We start from the raw sequence: 12,478 nt of genomic DNA, 5'->3' as shown, positions 1-12,478 counted from the left end.
GTCACTGTCAGCCATAGCAGCTGTCATGTCCTATCAAATGGTCACCCACAGCGGGTTATATCCCTTTCATGGGTCCTTCAGTTACTACAGTGGAGGCATTAAGCTTAGATTTACAATTGGTGTTTAAAGGTAATAGATCCATAAAGTGACATCCTGGGTAAGATCTATAGATGATATAGTGTCCTCCTGTGTACAGTATATAGGTAGTGGCTCTATAAAGTTACATCCTGGGAGAGATCTATAGATGACGTTTCTATAGTGTCCTCCTGTGTACGGTATATAGGTAGTGGCTCTATAAAGTTACATCCGAGGTGAGATACTGTATATAGATCATGTTTCTATAGCATCCTCCTGTGTACGGTATATAGGTAGTGGCTCCATAAAGTTACATCCTGGGTGAGATATATAGATGACGTTTATATAGTGTCCTCCTGTGTATGGTATATAGATAGTGGCTCTATAAAGTTATATCTGGGATGAGATCTATAGATGATGTTTCTATAGTGTCCTCCTGTGTACGGCATATAGGTAGTGGTTCTATAAAGTTACATCCGAGGTGAGATATATAGATGACATTTCTATAGTGTCCTCCTGTGTATGGCATATAGGTAGTAGCTCTATAAAGTTAAATCCTGGATGAAATATATAGATGCAGTTTCTATAGTGTCCTCCTGTGTACGGTATATAGGTAAAGGCTCTATAAAGTTACATCCTGGGAGAGATCTATAGATGGCATTTCTATAGTGTCCTCCTGTGTACAGTGTATAGATACATCCTGTGTGAGATATATAGATGACGTTTATATAGTGTCCTCCTGTGTATGGTATATAGATAGTGGCTCTATAAAGTTATATCTGGGCTGAAATCTATAGATGACGTTTCTATAGTGTCCTCCTGTGTACGGCATATAGGTAGTGGCTCTATAAAGTTACATCTGAGGTGAGATATATAGATGACGTTTGTATAGTGTCCTACTAAGTACGGTATATAGGTAGTAGCTCTATAAAGTTACATCCGGGGTGAGATATATAGATGACATTTCTATAGTCTCATCCTGTGTACGGTATATAGGTAGTGGCTCAATAAAGTTACATCCGAGATGAGATATATAGATACAGTTTCTACAGTATCCACCTGTGTATGGTATATAGGTAGTGGCTCAATAAAGTTACATCCGAGATGAGATATATAGATACAGTTTCTACAGTATCCACCTGTGTATGGTATATAGGTAGTGGCTCAATAAAGTTACATCCGAGATGAGATATATAGATACAGTTTCTACAGTATCCACCTGTGTATGGTATATAGGTAGTGGCTCTATAAAATTACATCCGAGGTGAAATATATAGATGACGTATGTATAGTGTCCTCCTGTGTACGGTATATAGGTAGTAGCTCTATAAAGTTATATCTGGGGTGAGATCTATAGATGACGTTTCTATAGTGCCCTCCTGTGTACGGTATATAAGTAGTGACTATATAAAGTTACATCCGAGGTGAGATATATAGATGACATTTCTATAGTGTCCTCCTGTGTACGGTATATAGGTAGTAGCTCTATAAAGTTATATCTGGGGTGAGATGTATAGATGACGTTTCTATAGTGTCCTCCTGTGTACGGCATATAGATAGTGGCTCTATAAAGTTACATCCGAGGTGAGATATATAGATGACATTTCTATAGTGTCCTCCTGTGTATGATATATAGGTAGTAGCTCTATAAAGTTAAATCCTGGATGAAATATATAGATGCAGTTTCTATAGTGTCCTCCTGTGTATGGTATATAGGTAAAGGCTCTATAAAGTTACATCCTGGGAGAGATCTATAGATGGCATTTCTATAGTGTCCTCCTGTGTACAGTGTATAGATACATCCTGTGTGAGATATATAGATGACGTTTATATAGTGTCCTCCTGTGTATGGTATATAGATAGTGGCTCTATAAAGTTATATCTGGGCTGAAATCTATAGATGACGTTTCTATAGTGTCCTCCTGTGTATGGCATATAGGTAGTGGCTCTATAAAGTTACATCCGAGGTGAGATATATAGATGACGTTTGTATAGTGTCCTACTAAGTATGGTATATAGGTAGTAGCTCTATAAAGTTACATCCGGGGTGAGATATATAGATGACATTTCTATAGTCTCATCCTGTGTACGGTATATAGGTAGTGGCTCAATAAAGTTACATCCGAGATGAGATATATAGATACAGTTTCTACAGTATCCACCTGTGTATGGTATATAGGTAGTGGCTCTATAAAATTACATCCGAGGTGAAATATATAGAGGACGTATGTATAGTGTCCTCCTGTGTACGGTATATAGGTAGTAGCTCTATAAAGTTATATCTGGGGTGAGATCTATAGATGACGTTTCTATAGTGTCCTCCTGTGTACGGCATATAGATAGTGGCTCTATAAAGTTACATCCGAGGTGAGATATATAGATGACATTTCTATAGTGTCCTCCTGTGTATGATATATAGGTAGTGGCTCTATAAAGTTACATCCTGGGTGAGATATATAGATGACGTTTCTATAGTATCCTCCTGTGTATGATATATAGGTAGTGGCTCTATAAAGTTACATCCTGGGTGAAATATATAGATGATGTTTCTATAGTGTCCTCCTGTGTATGATATATAGGTAGTGGCTCTATAAAGTTACATCCTGGGTGAAATATATAGATGATGTTTCTATAGTATCCTCCTGTCTACGGTATATAGGTAAAGGCTCTATAAAGTTACATCCTGGGAGAGATCTATAGATGGCATTTCTATAGTGTCCTCCTGTGTACGGTATATAGATAGTGGCTCTATAAAGTTACATCATGGGTGAGATATATAGATGACGTTTCTATAGTGTCCTCCTGTGTACAGTATATAGGTAGGTGAGATATATAGATTCTGCTGCTATAACCTCCGCTCCTGTGTACGGTCACACACTCAGACAGATGCCTCCTTCACATTGAGCTCATACCCCATGGCCTCCGCTCTTCTCACTCACCGCCCTGTTCCGGTGCCGGATTATGTCCTGCGGTCTCGGCTCGGGGCGGTACCGGTGCAGATGATGCATCTGTCTCAGTTGTGGGCACCTCAATACTGCAGAGATGGCCACTGGTTGCATTTCTTGATACATGCTGGTATCCTCCTGGAGCTCCGGGGGTCCATCGGGGGATGTGAGTGATGCCCTGAGATATCAGCTCATTCAAGTAAAATTCAATGACCTCCTTACCCTGTAATTAACAGCGAGAGGACACGACATAAAACCCCCGATCTCCTGTCACAATAATGAGAAATGGGAAAACCTAATGAATCTGCATCATTTTACAAGAGTGCAGTGTAGTGGCTGGTGTGGCCAGTAGGGGAGCAGTTGCATTAGTTACATGTACAGACACTGCACTGTTATAGTCGCAATTTGCCCCTGAAATACAACTGACCACAGGGGGGCGCACTCACCCTCTTTATGTTGGCGGTGTACTGCTTCATTGCAATCTTTTCTACCGTGCTCTCGAAACCGAAGAAAGATTTGATGTCAAGAGAAGCCGATTGCTCGAAACACGTCCACTCCTCATTGTCGGGGTGAACCTAGAACCCAAGAACGTGTTCATGTTACATGGCCGCCGCTCCAGGGCTTGCAGAACCACCGAACACAACCACTCAGGTATTGTATTTCTATTCCTCCGCTTGCTGTCAGTGAATGGAAGTGCGATAGGTGCAGAGGGGCTCCTCTAAGAAGGATAATATCAACATTTATGGGGAAGGGGGATGTCGACCAATAGCTCCATAGCAGTTTCATGGGCTGCGAAGATTAATAATGAAACCTCAGTACAAAGACGTCCGCGGTGCCAGATTCTCATGTATTCTGGCAGCTGGGGGCGCTCTGCGGCCGTGTGTCCTGGCAGATGGGACTTCGGTATAACAGGATTCTGCTGCAGCTTTTATGACTAATCAGTTTCTACATACATAGGGTGCAACTAGCCATACAGCCACACGAGGGCGCTGCTGTCTGCATTTACTAAAAAAATAAAATAAATTACAGGTCAGATCTGGTGAAAAATCCCAAAATATTCTCAGTGATTTTGAGCCCTGGAGTCGTCCTTTTCCAGCAGTTAAATAATCTTTTCAGCTGCTGCTTAGTTATGGGAAAGCTGGGTGAGCACGGACATGTCTGCCATTACCGCTCTCATGGGACTCGTCACCCTGCTTTTCCAGATCTCTCAATTTACTGGGTGTCAATACCTGTAGGACCCCGCAGCCAAGACACTGAGCAGTAAAATAAGCTATACCCCTTCATCCCCTCTTGATACTTTTTCTCAGAATTTCAGCCCCAGATCATACAGGTAAACTGCCATATAGTGCCAAGTAGAAACTACCGCGCCATACAACGTACAAATACAATAACCCGTTAACAAGCCTGGATAAGAGGGCACCAATTTTATATGACGCCATCTTAAAGCGCCTGAATAATACCAACATGTAGTGCACAGAGAAAAAGCCAAAATAATAACGCCATGTACAGCACAAATAACATAATAAACCCTTGAAGTGCCATCATAACACTAGCATGTAGAGCAAAAATCATATGCTGCACAAATATATAATAACTCATAGAAAAACCGTCATAATACCACGATATAAAACACTAAAAAATCATAATTCCTAAAAGAACCCTAATAATACGGCCACACAATGCACAAATAGCCCATTAAAAAGCCCACATAATACAACCAAATATACATATAGTATACAAATATATAATAATGCAGTAAAAAGCCCAGATAATACCGCCATATACTGCAAAAGTAATATATAATAATCCCTTACAAAGCCCACATAATAGCACCGTATACTGCACAAACAATATACACTAATCCCTTATAGAGCCCAGATAATACCGCCATATACTGCACAAACAATATACACTAATCCCTTAAAGAGCCCAGATAATACCGCCATATACTGCACAAACAATATACAATAATCCCTTAAAGAGCCCAGATAATACCGCCATATATTGCACAAACAATATACAATAATCCCTTAAAGAGCCCAGATAAAACCGCCATATACTGCACAAACAATATACAATAATCCCTTAAAGAGCCCAGATAATACCGCCATATACTGCACAAACAATATACAATAATCCCTTAAAGAGCCCAGATAATACCGCCATATATTGCACAAACAATATACAATAATCCCTTAAAGAGCCCAGATAAAACCGCCATATACTGCACAAACAATATACAATAATCCCTTAAAGAGCCTAGATAATACCGCCATATACTGCACAAACAATATACAATAATCCCTTAAAAAGTCCAGATAATACCCCCATATACTGCACAAATAATATACAATATCACCTTACAGATAATATACAGTACCTTACAGACACTAGATAATACTGACATATGGAGCACAAATAATATATAAAATATTTTGAAGAGCCCAAATAATACCACTATCAACTTTGCTGTATCAGGTAAGATTATACACGGTAATTGCTATTTAAACAGTTTCCTGATATATACTTCTGGGCTCACTTGCTCTTTAAGACAGAGAGCATCATCTCCAGACTCCAGGGTCCCTAATTCCTTACATTCTGTGACGTCTGAAGGAGACAAGTGAAGGCAGAAAACAAATATTCCAGATATGTTAAAAGGGTGAGGACTCCAGATCGCTGGTATTTCTGCTCCACAAACGGCACACGTTTCCCCCCGGGTAACAGCAGAAGGATCTACGTCTGCCCCCCCGAGTGATAGCAGAAGGATCTACGTCTGCCCCCCCCCCCCCCCCCCCGGGTAACAGCAAAAGGATCTACGTCTGCCCCCCCGGGTAACAGCAGAAGGATCTATGTCTGCCCCCCCAGTAACAGCAGAAGGATCTACGTCTGCTCCCCCCTGAGTAACAGCAGAAGGATCTACGTCTGCCCACCCAGGTAACAGCAGAAGCAACTATGTCTGCGCCCCCGAGTAACAGCAGATGGATCTACGTCTGCCCCACAGAGTAACAGCAGAAGGATCTACATCTGCCCCCCTGAGTAACAGCAGAAGGATCTACATCTGCCCCCCCGGGTAACCGCAGAAGCAACTATGTCTGCCCCCCTGAGTAACAGCAGAAGGATCTACGTCTGCCCCACAGAGTAACAGCAGAAGGATCTACGTCTGCCCCCCTGAGTAACAGCAGAAGGATCTACATCTGCCCCCCCCGGGTAACAGCAGAAGGATCTACGTCTGCCCCCCTGAGTAACAGCAGAAGGATCTACGTCTGCCCCACAGAGTAACAGCAGAAGGATCTACATCTGCCCCACTGAGTAACAGCAGAAGGATCTACGTCTGCCCCACAGAGTAACAGCAGAAGGATCTACATCTGCCCTCCTGAGTAACAGCAGAAGGATCTACATCTGCCCCCCCCGGGTAACAGCAGAAGGATCTACGTCTGCCCCCCTGAGTAACAGCAGAAGGATCTACATCTGCCCCCCCGGGTAACAGCAGGAGGATCTACATCTGCCCACCCAAGTAACAGCAGAAGGATCTACGTCTGCCCCCCTGAGTAACAGCAGAAGGGTCTACGTCTGTCCCCCCGAGTAACAGCAGAAGGATCTATGTCTGACCCACCGAGTAACAGCAGAAGGATCTACGTCTGCTCCCCCCAAGTGACAGCAGAAGGATCTATGTCTGCCCACCCGAGTAACAGCAGAAGGATCTACGTCTGCCCCCCGAGTAACAGCAGAAGGATCTACGTCTGCCCCCCCGGGTAACAGCAGAAGGATCTATGTCTGCCCCCCCAGTAACAGCAGAAGGATCTACATCTGCTCCCCCCTGAGTAACAGCAGAAGGATCTACGTCTGCCCACCCAGGTAACAGCAGAAGCAACTATGTCTGCGCCCCCGAGTAACAGCAGATGGATCTACGTCTGCCCCACAGAGTAACAGCAGAAGGATCTACATCTGCCCCCCTGAGTAACAGCAGAAGGATCTACATCTGCCCCCCCGGGTAACCGCAGAAGCAACTATGTCTGCGCCCCCGAGTAACAGCAGATGGATCTACGTCTGCCCCACAGAGTAACAGCAGAAGGATCTACGTCTGCCCCCCTGAGTAACAGCAGAAGGATCTACATCTGTCCCCCCCGGGTAACAGCAGAAGGATCTACGTCTGCCCCCCTGAGTAACAGCAGAAGGATCTACGTCTGCCCCACAGAGTAACAGCAGAAGGATCTACATCTGCCCCCCTGAGTAACAGCAGAAGGATCTACGTCTGCCCCACAGAGTAACAGCAGAAGGATCTACATCTGCCCTCCTGAGTAACAGCAGAAGGATCTACATCTGCCCCCCCCGGGTAACAGCAGAAGGATCTACGTCTGCCCCCCTGAGTAACAGCAGAAGGATCTACATCTGCCCCCCCGGGTAACAGCAGGAGGATCTACATCTGCCCACCCAAGTAACAGCAGAAGGATCTACGTCTGCCCCCCTGAGTAACAGCAGAAGGGTCTACGTCTGTCCCCCCGAGTAACAGCAGAAGGATCTATGTCTGACCCACCGAGTAACAGCAGAAGGATCTACGTCTGCTCCCCCCAAGTGACAGCAGAAGGATCTACGTCTGCCCCCCGAGTAACAGCAGTAGGATCTACGTCTGCCCCCCCGAGTAACAGCAGTAGGATCTACGTCTGCCCACCTGAGTAACAGCAGAAGGATCTACGTCTGCCCACCCGAGTAACAGCAGAAGGATCTACGTCTGCCCACCCGAGTAACAGCAGAAGGACCTACGTCTGCCCACCCGAGTAACAGCAGAAGGATCTACGTCTGCCCCCCGAGTAACAGCAGAAGGATCTACGACTGCCCCCCTGAGTAACAGCAGAAGGATCTACGTCTGCCCCCCGAGTAACAGCAGAAGGATCTACGTCTGCCCCCCGAGTAACAGCAGAAGGATCTACGTCTGCCCTCAAGTAACAGCAGAAGGAACTACGTCTGCCCCCCGAGTAACAGCAGAAGGATCCATGTCTGCCCTCAAGTAACAGCAGAAGGAACTACGTCTGCCCCCCGAGTAACAGCAGAAGGATCTACGTCTGCCCACCCGAGTAACAGCAGAAGGATCTATGTCTGCCCACCCGAGTAACAGCAGAAGGATCTACGTCTGACCACCCGAGTAACAGCAGAAGGATCTACGTCTGCCCCCCCCAGGTAACAGCAGAAGGATCTACGTCTGCCCCCCCCCGGGTAACAGCAGAAGGATCTACGTCTGCCCCCCTGAGTAACAGCAGAAGGATCTACATCTGCCCGCCCGGGTAACAGCAGAAGGATCTACGTCTGCCCCCCGAGTAACAGCAGAAGGATCTACGTCTGCCCCCCGAGTAACAGCAGAAGGAACTACGTCTGCCCCCCGAGTAACAGCAGAAGGATCTACGTCTGCCCACCCGAGTAACAGCAGAAGGATCTACGTCTGCCCACCCGAGTAACAGCAGAAGGATCTATGTCTGCCCACCCGAGTAACAGCAGAAGGATCTACGTCTGCCCCCCGAGTAACAGCAGAAGGATCTACGTCTGCCCACCCGAGTAACAGCAGAAGGATCTACGTCTGACCACCCGAGTAACAGCAGAAGGATCTACGTCTGCCCTCAAGTAACAGCAGAAGGATCTACGTCTGCCCCCCGAGTAACAGCAGAAGGATCTACGTCTGCCCTCAAGTAACAGCAGAAGGAACTACGTCTGCCCACCGAGTAACAGCAGAAGGATCTACGTCTGCCCCCCGAGTAACAGCAGAAGGATCTACGTCTGCCCCCCGAGTAACAGCAGAAGGATCTACGTCTGCCCCCCGAGTAACAGCAGAAGGATCTACGTCTGACCACCCGAGTAACAGCAGAAGGATCTACGTCTGCCCCCCGAGTAACAGCAGAAGGATCTACGTCTGCCCCCCGAGTAACAGCAGAAGGATCTACGTCTGCCCTCAAGTAACAGCAGAAGGATCTACGTCTGCCCACCGAGTAACAGCAGAAGGATCTACGTCTGCCCCCCCCGAGTAACAGCAGAAGGATCTACGTCTGCCCCCCGAGTAACAGCAGAAGGAACTACGTCTGCCCCCCCCCCTGAGTAACAGCAGAAGGATCTACGTCTGCCCCCCGAGTAACAGCAGAAGGAACTACGTCTGCCCACCCCCCCCCCGGGTAACAGAAGAAGGATCTACGTCTGCCCCCCGAGTAACAGCAGAAGGATCTACGTCTGCCCCCCCCCCCCCCGGGTAACAGAAGAAGGATCTACGTCTGCCCCCCGAGTAACAGCAGTAGGATCTACGTCTGCCCTCCGAGTAACAGCAGAAGGATCTACGTCTGCCCCCGAGTAACAGCAGAAGGATCTACTTCTGCCTCCTAGTTGTATCTGTCTCTAGATAAGCAGCGTGATACGTTAGGGCCATGACTCCTGAGCAAGACAGTTACGGCGTGACACAAGCAGGCGGCACGTACAGAGTAGCTGCAGGTCTCATTCACCAGGACCCGGGTGGAGAAGGTCTCGTTGTGAGCGTCGATGAGCAGCGTGCGATCTTTCCAGTTCACTGTGTTTTTCTGGATAAAATAAACGTATTCCACACCGGCAATCTGTAATATAAAAGATGCCAGAGAACAATAATGGAGGATGGCGGAAGTAACACAAACGGTTGGAAGGGGACAAGAATGTGAGGGCAGTAGGGGGTCTGTAGTATGAAAAGAGAAGGATGAGGGTAGTAGGGGGTCTGTATTATGTGAAGAGTATTATGAGGGTAGTAGGGGGTCTGTAGTATGAGGAGAGTATTATGAGGGTAGTAGAGGGTCTGTAGTATGAGGAGATTAGTATGAGGGTAGTAGGGGGTCTGTAGTAAGAGAAGAGTAGAATCATAGAATGGTAGAGTTGGAAGGGGCCTCCTGGGTCATCTGGTCCAACCCCCTGCTCAAAGTAGGATTCACTAGATCATCTCAGACAGATGTCTGTCCAGCCTCTGTTTGAAGACGTCCATTGAAGGGGAACTCACCACCTCTCGTGGCCGCCTGTTCCACTCATTAATCACCCTAACTGTCAAAAAGTTTTTTCTAATATCTAATCTGTGTCTCCTCCCATTTAGTTTCATCCCATTGCTTCTAGTCTTTCCTTGTGCAAATGAGAATAACGATGATCCTTCTACAATGTGACAGCCCTTGACATATTTGTAGACAGCTATTAAGTCTCCTCTCAGTCTTCTTTTTTGCAAGCTAAACATTCCCAAATCCTGCAACCGTTCCTCATAGGACAAGGTTTGCAGACCAGTCACCATTCTGGTCGCTCTTCTCTGAACTTGCTCCAGTAGTATGAGGGTAGTAGGGGGTCTGAAGTACGAGGGTAGTAGAGATGTCTGTAGTATGAGGATAGCAGGGTGTCAGTAGTATGAGGAGAGTAGTAGGGGGTCTGTAGTAAGAGGAGAGTAGTATGAGGGTATTAGGGGGTCCGTAGTATGAGGAGAGTAGTATGAGGGTAGTAGGGGGGTCTGGAGAATGAGGAGAGTTTTATGAGGGTAGTAGGGAGTCTGTAGTAAGAGGAGAGTAGTATGAGGGTATTAGGGGGTCCGTAGTATGAGGAGAGTAGTATGAGGGTAGTAGGGGGGGTCTGGAGTATGAGGAGAGTTGTATGAGGGTAGTAGGGGGTCTGAAGTATGAGGAAAGTAGTATGAGGGCAGTTGACGGTCTGTAATATTAGGAGAGTAGTATGAGGGAAGTAGGGGGTTTGTAGTATGAGGAGAGTAGTATGAGGGTAGTAGGGGGGTCTGTAGTATGAGGAGAGTTGTATGAGGGTAGTAGGGGGTCTGTAGTATGGGGAGAGTAGTATGAGGGCAGTAGGGGGTCTGTAGTATGAGGAGAGTAGTATGAGGGTAGTAGGGGGGTCTGTATTATAAGGAGAGTAGTATGAGGGTAATAGGGGGTATGTAGTATGAGGAGAGTAGTATGAGGGCAGTAGGGAATCTGTAGTATGAGGAGGGTAGTATGAGGGCAGTAGGGGGTCTGTAGTATGAGGAGAGTAGTATGAGGGTAGTAGGGGGTCTGTAGTATGAGGAGAGTAGTATGAGGGCAGTAGGGAATCTGTAGTATGAGGAGGGTAGTATGAGGGTAGTAGGGGGTCTGTAGTATGAGGAGAGTAGTATGAGGGCAGTATGGAATCTGTAGTATGAGGAGAGTAGTATGAGGGCAGTAGGGGGTCTGTAGTATGAGGAGAGTAGTATGAGGGTAGTAGGGGGTCTGTAGTATGAGGAGAGTATTATGAGGGTAGTAGGGGGGTCTGTATTATGAGGAGAGTAGTATGAGGGTAGTAGGAGGTCTGTAGTATGAGGAGAGTAGTATGAGGGCAGTAGGGGGTCTGTAGTATGAGGAGAGTAGTATGAGGGTAGTAGGGGGGTCTGTAGTATGAGGAGAGTTGTATGAGGGTAGTAGGAGGTCTGTAGTATGAGGAGAGTAGTATGAGGGCAGTAGGGGGTCTGTAGTATGAGGAGAGTAGTATGAGGGTAGTAGGGGGTCTGTACTATGAGGAGAGTATTATGAGGGTAGTAGAGGGTCTGTAGTATGAGGAGATTAGTATGAGGGTAGTAGGGGGTCTGTAGTAAGAGAAGAGTAGTATGAGGGTAGTAGGGGGTCTGAAGTATGAGGGTAGTAGAGATATCTGTAGTATGAGGAGAGTAGTATGAGGATAGCAGGGTGTCAGTAGTATGAGGAGAGTAGCAGGGTGTCAGTAGTATGAGGAGAGTAGTATGAGGGTATTAGGGGGTCCGTAGTATGAGGAGAGTAGTATGAGGCTAGTAGGGGGGTCTGGAGTATGAGGAGAGTTGTATGAGGGTAGTAGGGGGTCTGTAGTATGAGGAAAGTAGTATGAGGGTCAGCAGTATGAGGAGAGTAGTATGAGGGCAGTTGATGGTCTGTAATATTAGGAGAGTAGTATGAGGGTAGTAGGGGGTCTGTAGTATGAGGACAGTAGTATAAGGGTGGTAGGGGGTCTGTAGTATGAGGACAGTAGTATGAGGGTGGTAGGGGGTCTGTAGTATGAGGAGAGTAGTATTAGGGTAGTAGGGGGTCTGTAGTATGAGGACAGTAGTATAAGGGTGGTAGGGGGTCTGTAGTATGAGGACAGTAGTATGAGGGTGGTAGGGGGTCTGTAGTATGAGGAGAGTAGTATTAGGGTAGTAGAGGGTCTGTAGTATGAGGAGAGTAGCATGAGGGTAGTAGGGGGTCTGTAGTATGAGGAGAGTATTATGAGGGTAGTAGAGGGTCTGTAGTATGAGGAGATTAGTATGAGGGTAGTAGGGGGTCTGTATTAAGAGAAGAGTAGTATGAGGATAGCAGGGTGTCAGTAGTATGAGGAGAGTAGTATGAGGGTAGTAGGGGGGTCTGGAGTATGAGGAGAGTTGTATGAGGGTAGTAGGGGGTCTGTAGTAAGAGGAGAGTAGCATGAGGGTAGTAGGGGGGTCTGTAGTATGA

At 46.5% G+C, this 12,478-nt stretch overlaps 1 protein-coding gene across 1 annotated transcript in view; it reads right to left on the bottom strand.

The window, feature by feature from the left end:
- The window catches only part of SEC14L5 (SEC14 like lipid binding 5), a 94,850-nt gene that overhangs the window by 6,931 nt on the left and 75,441 nt on the right, over positions 1 to 12,478 (bottom strand). The window contains exons 5-7 of the mRNA XM_073648553.1: positions 9,473 to 9,604; positions 3,467 to 3,595; positions 3,015 to 3,243 (exon numbers count right to left, since the gene is read on the bottom strand). Of these exons, the coding sequence (XP_073504654.1) occupies positions 3,015 to 3,243; positions 3,467 to 3,595; positions 9,473 to 9,604 (490 nt within the window). The remainder of the gene's footprint in view (positions 1 to 3,014; positions 3,244 to 3,466; positions 3,596 to 9,472; positions 9,605 to 12,478) is intronic.

Source organism: Phyllobates terribilis, unplaced genomic scaffold (genome assembly GCF_046119375.1).
Source record: "Phyllobates terribilis strain yellow unplaced genomic scaffold, ASM4611937v1 Scaffold_9__5_contigs__length_417890890, whole genome shotgun sequence".
In the NCBI taxonomy this organism is placed as follows: Eukaryota; Metazoa; Chordata; class Amphibia; order Anura; family Dendrobatidae; genus Phyllobates; species Phyllobates terribilis.
The sequence above is the reverse complement of the archived record's forward strand: the minus strand, read 5'-3'. Positions and strand labels throughout refer to the sequence as shown.